Source organism: Penaeus japonicus, unplaced genomic scaffold (assembly GCF_977035675.1).
Source record: "Penaeus japonicus unplaced genomic scaffold, GWHDUDI00000001_assembly GWHDUDI00000022, whole genome shotgun sequence".
NCBI lineage: Eukaryota > Metazoa > Arthropoda > Malacostraca > Decapoda > Penaeidae > Penaeus > Penaeus japonicus.
Genome location: NW_028234424.1, coordinates 23,885,519 through 23,893,018, shown reverse-complemented (window position 1 = coordinate 23,893,018; position 7,500 = coordinate 23,885,519). Strand labels below are relative to the sequence as shown.

The window sequence follows — 7,500 nt, the reverse complement described above, 5'->3', positions numbered from 1 at the left end:
CTATACGAGTCTATAATATTGGAAAAAAGTGTTATTTTCAAGCCTCTCCAGTTTTCCAACGAAAGGGAAAACCGATGTCAAACTGCTTCGAGCGCGGCCTCCCACACCGCCCGAGGGAAATAAAAATACCGTGCGGACATCCGGGCCATATAGGGTAATACCGTATTAAGCCTAATTACACTAGCTTCGAAACCGCGACCAATGGGTTAATGACACCAACCCCAGGATAGCTTGCTCTGTCCCACCCGACCAGTTAAAAGTTTACCTTTCACTTTCTTGACATTGCTGTGGTCAACGTCTCCTGTGTGCACAAGGCCCTCTGGGGATGTTTTTTAAAACCATTAATGCCGGGTGACATGAAATCATGTCATAGAATTTAGTATGACCGGAACATTGGGTGATCATGCATGCACCGGATGGCCGTAGCCAGAGAGGGTGAATAGCCTGAGGTGGTAGGCCTGCACATTTGAAATACCTAGACATTTAGACCAGGCAGAGCCAAAAGCACCCTGACATTATTGCATTAATTACAGCTGCATAAATACAAAAAATACTTGTTTTTTTGTCATCCTATATATCTATATTTCTTCAATTGAACTGAGCGTAAAGAACATAATATGCTGATGTGGACTACATACTATAATGTTAGCCTATTACAATAATGATATAGCCTGTCTGATGGCTAATGCAAGATGTAAGCTTCAAAATATGGTAAAACACTATAGAAAATTTTGCAAGGCTCTAGTATGACATTGAGTGAATGAAAGAAAGCAAGAATGGCCATGACATGTTATGTGACATTCACACAAGTAAATCTATTCACTTCTCCAACTGGTTAGAGACTGGTACTAATTTGGCTTAACCCATCCACGACGGGATGTATTTTTGCCTACTCCCATTAACACCGGAAAGATAACAAGCGCGCAACGCTTCCTGCTGGGGTGTTTTCTTGATGCGCGGGGCCACATTGATTCTCTCAGAGCGTTTTTCACCCACCCTATTCTTATGGTTTTCATGAATGCGTCTACATTGTAAAGGCACGTAAATATATTGCAATGTTCAGAGGAGTTAATCTAGTTAAAAAACATGTTACAGTAATGCCTACTTAGTTTTATTTGATTAAACTATGCTTACATTCTTCACATCTATGTGAAAGTACCAAAGGAAAGTTGAAGCAATCTCTTAGTGGGGCATCAAAAAACATGTTTTATACTTCTTTTTTTTTACCAAAATGAAAAGAAGAACAATATGAATAATCATACACGTACATATGAGTATGTACATGTACCTCGTGACGTGATATCACAGGTAATCAACAAATTAGAAGTAGTATTGCATTAGTAATTTTTTACTTTATTTTATTTCTTGGCCAAACACATTTGATTTTACAATAGTTTTTCAACTTGGATCTTTCTATTCAACCGGTCAAGAAGCAGAAATTACCATGACGTCATAAAAATCACGTAGTTTTCTATGACATTTTTTTAACGTTATGTCTATATTTTATGACACTCAAAACACCTAAACTAAAATAACAGAATTTAAGATATTATGTAAAATGATTATACATGAAAACAATCTAGCGATCTATTGCTGACATTTTAGCGCGTCACTACTGGGCTCCCAGGGTGCAGCCAGAAAATGTACCACGTCTCAGGATGTTCCCCGGGTCTGGGGACATTTTCGACCCCTTGATAGCAAGTCAACCGGCTCGAATGGATTAATTTATCAAAAAAAGGGATCTATAAATGGTAGCCTGTCACATAGAGTCCTACTTGACCTTACCTATTTACTCTACTCTTTGAATTTTCTTTTTATCATCATCATCATCCTTATTATCTTTAATACCTTTTCATTATTTTCAAAATAATAACAATAACAATAAAAACAACACTTGTTCCCAAAATATCAAGGAATAAAGTACATGTATCAGATAAGGCAGGGCTAATATTTGACTCCCTGGTGACACTGTGTTTGTGTAACCATCTATGTACAATAAAGATTAATAATAAAATAAAACCATATTGGAAAGTGCAGGTATACATGCAATCCTGGGTAACATCCAGTCCATGCAGTTACCACAATGCATAAGATATTTTTGTATCATTTGATGTATTTTGCAAAAAATTAAATTGGGTCACTTTGAAGGAACCTTACTCCTAGCTGTGACAAAAATCATATGTTATTACAAATAAGCTCTCAGGACCTCAGACTTTGTTCTACTGAACTATCAGCTATCAATTTCAAAGTTGGCTCCTTTTTATCCAACCTTATACAAAGAGTCCTCACCTTTCAGGATACATCAATATATCAACTTCATTTATCTTTGAAGAAATGAATCTTTTATCAGATCATTCTATCTACTGACACTCTGATTGGGTACACTAACCAATGCACTGAATACAAAATATCCAAATATAGGAATCCATTTCCATCTAGGAGGTAGACAACTTTAAAAAAATTATTTGCATGTAAAATGTAGGAACAATTCTAATCCCAAAGATCATTATAACATATAATAAAATTATTCCTGTACTATACTTTGCCTTGCTAGTATACTTTCAATTGATTTATCTGACAATGAGAATGACATGAATAAAAGAACAGTATCAAATATGATATTAGTAATACCTTATTCCCTTCCCAAATGCAATCGTCATTACTACCATTTCCTAAATGTGATAAAAGAATTCACAAAAAAATTTAAGCAGGAGTATAAAATAGAATGAGTAATCTCAAAACAATTTACCTAATAACAAACACATACAAAGAAAAGGAGAGTCAAATCATCCACACAATTATTAGCATAACTTTCTCTAGACTGCATTTCAAAGAAAACATCAAATACTAAAACAAGGTAGCTAAGCTATGACTGTAATAAGGTAAAGCTTGTTCACCAAGACACATTAGTGTATGAATTAAAAAGGGTTAGGACAAACTTTGTATCAATATTATGCTACCACTATAACAGATACCACAATGTTGAAGATATAAACTATAAATACCCACCACATATTTTTCCTTCTCTGTGGTGTGTGTCCGAGCTGACTGAATAACATATCTTACAACATTTTTGTACTCTTCCTTGCATTCTTGGACGGCAAATGGTGAAGTCTCTGAGCCTATAGTTGGAGATGAATTCTCTAGAAAGTGAACATACAAAATAGAATAGGAATGCTACAGATGTCAATCAGTTAAGTAACAAACTAAGATTATCTATAAAAAAGATATCTAACATTCTATTTTAAAATAAACACCAGTCCCTCATTCAAGAAAATGAGTGATTAAATCATTTCTAAAACATATTTTGAAACTATCATAAATCATGCAAAAACCAGTTAATCTATGGTTAATGACATGATTAAGAACTAATATTCTTTTCTAAATTCTATAGACTTGCTTTACATAGATATTAGCCTATTAGAATGTCAGACTTTACTGGCAAAAATATTTTCATGATACAGTTCTACATACATATTCTCACTGCATGCAATTACTATGCTATGAATGTTAATCTAAAAAAATCCTGCAATCAGTAATTGTTAATTTAACCTACCTTCTTCATCTGAGGAGGATGATATCTCCAGGGAGGTGTCAGAGTCAGGAGAGGAAGAAGGGGACTGCCTGAGGCCTAGAGAAGGTGCAGGTGACGGGTCCCATATCCCCACCTCCTCCTCCTCCAGGGCTGACACATCGTCATCTGTGTCCATACTGGGAAGTCCCTCTGTAAGAAGTGGGTTACTCATTAACTATTCTTGTCTTTTTCATTTATATGCAACAAACAAACACAGTTTTTCTCCTTCTACATTTTCTTGAGCAGTATACTAACAATGTACAGGAAGAGTTGCAGTGTAGACATTTAATATTCTTATACTGTAGTATTGTTGGACTGCGTGAGTTTTACGTACTGGTAAGTCTTCATGTTTTTTCTAAATGTACTTTTGATTTTTCAAACTCATGACATTTATGGAATGTCATGGACAGCAGACATCACAAGGTTTATTTTCAGTTGATCTATAAGGGAATCTAGTTTGTGAAGATTAAGACTGACATCAAGACTAACTAGTGATATGTCAGGTTGATTTTGACAAGCAGTTTCTTATTGGCCTGAAAGAATATGTTTAAAAGAGGCAATTTTTGTCATTGAATCCTGAAGCTACGGTGTTAGGATAATTTTTCAATGATTAGTGCCCTTGCAAAATTGTAGAAATAAATATATACAACACCCCTTAACGATGGGTGACAAGATACCACGTCTAGTGTTTTTTGGTCAGATGCCGGGGACAAGAAATTTAGTAAAGGCTGGCGTGCCGGATGATCAGGCATACAGCACTCGGCTTCAGCTAGTGTGGCTGAGAATCCCGAGGCTTATGCGTAATTAACCCACTCACGACAGGGGCATTCTACCCTTGAATGTCACAATGCCGGGGCTTTCGAACGCTTAGGCCTAAATCGATTAAATGGCTGGCACAATATTGTGCCGCCCAGCCACTGGGCTTTTGAATGAGCGGTGCAGTAGTGTACCACCCGTCCAGAGAGGGTTAATATCCTGGTATTTCGGCCATTTAGAGCCAAAATAGCCTCGTCATTAACTCATTGCAGACGGAGATGAATTTGCTTGCCCAGCCTCCAGGATAGGTTTTATTTTAGAGAGAGACCGCTTGAAGCAATATAATTTGAATCATCCCACTCTCTTTCAGTCATTCATTGTAAAACTAGAGCAGTTTTTGTGTTTTATTTTTTTGTGTGTTTTATTGAGTTTAGAGACTTATATGTGCCATATGACAGGCTCTATCAGTGCTGCAGTTGACTAAAATTGTAGTATATTATCCATATTAGCTCATTATCTTCTTTATACTCAATGTGATAGAAGTATTGCTGTTTTATGGGAGGACAAAAGGCAACTTTATTTTTTTGTATTTTTGTGCTGTCATGAATGAATACGAAACATATAACCACCTAAAATAAAAATAGCAAGAAGAGGTAGGGAAGAGGAATGAAACCTGTGCTTGTGACTGTGAGTGCCACAGTGAAAGGCATCCATATTGGCACAGGAGCACATTTTAGACACTGGGTATGGATTGAGTCACTTTCCTCTTCTCATTCTGCCTGCACATCCTTCATCGGCGGTACTTTAGAGGAAGGGTTCATCAACTTTGTGTGTGCCATCGCTCTACAGAGACAGTGCTTGCTAGAGACCATGGATGGGTGCCATTCAAGGCTCTCTCTCCTGCTGGTGCTAGGAAAAAGTGGTGCCATCTAGGTTTTGGACGTTAAGCTAGCACAATATTACGGTAATTATAGTAATTATGACTGCAGTAGCCATCATCACTCATTCCTTTTTCATAGCAAAATATAAAAGCACAGTGATCCAAAATCCCTGAACGTCATGTACGTCATGACGCCAGTCATCAGGCCAAAGCTCCTACGTCATGACACCCGTACACAATGGGTTAACCCAATGCCAAATGAGTTTTTGGCCTGGGGGCAGTAATGGGTAGGAACATAAATATGGCTCTGGTATTATAATGAGTGAATGAAAGAGAGTGTGAAAAGTCACTAAACATAGGGTGAAGCTCACTCACTCTGAAATAAAACCTATCCTGGGTACTACACAAGCCCACTTGTGCCCATCCTGGGGACAAGTCAACAAAATCTATCCATGTCTGCAATGGGTTAAAGAGGATGGATTCTTCAACATCATATGTTGGACCATAAGTGAGTTTTCTTGACTCATGTACTAAATTAGTTATTTGGCTATTTTGGCTCCAAATGGTCTAAACACTGGAATACTTAAAAAAAGTGTTAGCCTAATGCCTTGGGCTAATCATTCGCTTTAGCTGCAGCCAAGCATTACGTACCCAATCACCTGGCATGCCAGCCAAAAGGATAGCCATGACAAAATATCACTTCCCTGGTGACTGATCCTGCCACCACTCAACGTGATATCTTGTCACCCAGCGTTAACAGGTTAATAATTAACCCGTTAACGACGGATGACAAGATAACACGTCTAGTGGTTTTTGGGCTACACGACGGGGACGCGTTACTTTGTCTAGCCCGGGGCGCGGGAGGAGCCAGCGCGCAGCGCTGGCTCGCGGCTAATGCGGCCGAGAATCCCGACGCGTTAGGCTTATGCATTCAAGAGTCCCGGAATTTTGGTCTATTTAAGCCGGATTGGCCCCGTCGGGAACGGGTTAAGGGCCAAAATACAATAATTGATAAAGCTTTTTGGATGGCCTACAAACTGCCAAACTAAAGAAGGTATTCACAGTCTGAACAGTCTACCACACTATAAACTTCACTGATTCTGTGACAGACAGAATTCTGGTCTCAGGTCTCTTGTAGTGTAATACTCCCCTGCTACTGTCATGGGAGTGGACCGTGTCAACACTCGGCTAGTTCTTATGGAACCTCTACATAACCCTTCACCCATTCGTGCCGGTTGACGTGTTATCACGTTAGTGTAATATCTCGCTCTCCCCGGGTGACGTCCTAGAACGTTAAGATCTCTCCCTCAATATGTATGTTTTACATAGTTACATATGCACATAATCAGCGGAGTTCCATTTGTATAGACAGATTTTTAATCACTTGTGAAAATAATGTAAACAAATACAAAAACCTCTAATTATCACCCCATTCAATGGGGTGGGTGAAAAGCACTCTGGGTGGTGCAGCGCGGCATTACAAAGGGAGAGGTCTTGTGCTTAGTCACCGCGCTTTTGTTATCTAGCCGGCGGGAGCAGCATTACGCATATATAAGCCCCGTTGTGAATGGGTTAAAAGGAGGATTGTTCATAGGGGAACATGGTTTGAAAAGACTCAGGCTGACATCACAAAAGATTTGCAGTTTGTCAGGGTGTTCTTGATTGTTCTAGAATAAGTAAGTCAATATTTGCATGATATAAGTGTAATCTATTTTTCCTATTAGTCTGAGTTTTCAGTCATGCATTGATACAGTTTAACATTGACACGCCATATTATTGTCAATTCTAAATCTCTGAACCTATAACTCCTAAATGAGCTCAAGCATAATAGTAAACGCGATGAAAAATAAACAGGAAGTAAGAATCTGATAAACATAAACCAGTCTGAAAAAAAGAAATCATAGAAGCCATAATATGTATTATCATGTTAATGATGTCATACAGCTATAGCATATCGAGATTTTGAAGTATAACCCATCACATTCACAGGGATTTAACAATGTGTTCAACATTATTAAGATAAAGAACACAACAATAAACTCACAAAAAGTCGGAGTAAAAAGGGTTCGTCTGTGTTGTTTCTTCAATGTTGTTGTTGAGGCTGACAGTTGCACGTTCGGACATTCGGTTGATACGCTTTCTTTTGACACAATATACAATCTGAATCGTGTTTTTCTCTTTACCCTCAGATATGAATAATTATGAATCTTTTTCTTTGCAAGACTGATTTGCTCTTGAATGACATGATCCATGTTGCAAATATATCGCTCAAATATGAATTTCCACCAAT

At 38.0% G+C, this 7,500-nt stretch overlaps 1 protein-coding gene across 2 annotated transcripts in view; it reads right to left on the bottom strand.

Annotated features, from left to right (window-relative positions):
- Snx21 (Sorting nexin 21) overlaps positions 1-7,500 on the bottom strand; it is a 24,902-nt gene that overhangs the window by 16,891 nt on the left and 511 nt on the right. Inside the window, exons 1-3 of one of the 2 annotated variants that reach the window (XM_043012821.2) lie at positions 7,255-7,500; positions 3,557-3,724; positions 3,010-3,122 (exon numbers count right to left, since the gene is read on the bottom strand). The exon at positions 7,255-7,500 is cut by the window's right edge and continues 511 nt beyond it. In XM_043012821.2, the coding sequence (XP_042868755.1) occupies positions 3,010-3,122; positions 3,557-3,710 (267 nt within the window). In that variant the 5' untranslated portion in view covers positions 3,711-3,724; positions 7,255-7,500. Of the gene's footprint in view, positions 1-3,009; positions 3,144-3,556; positions 3,725-7,254 lie in introns of both variants that reach the window. The other variant, XM_043012820.2, reaches the window with a different exon arrangement.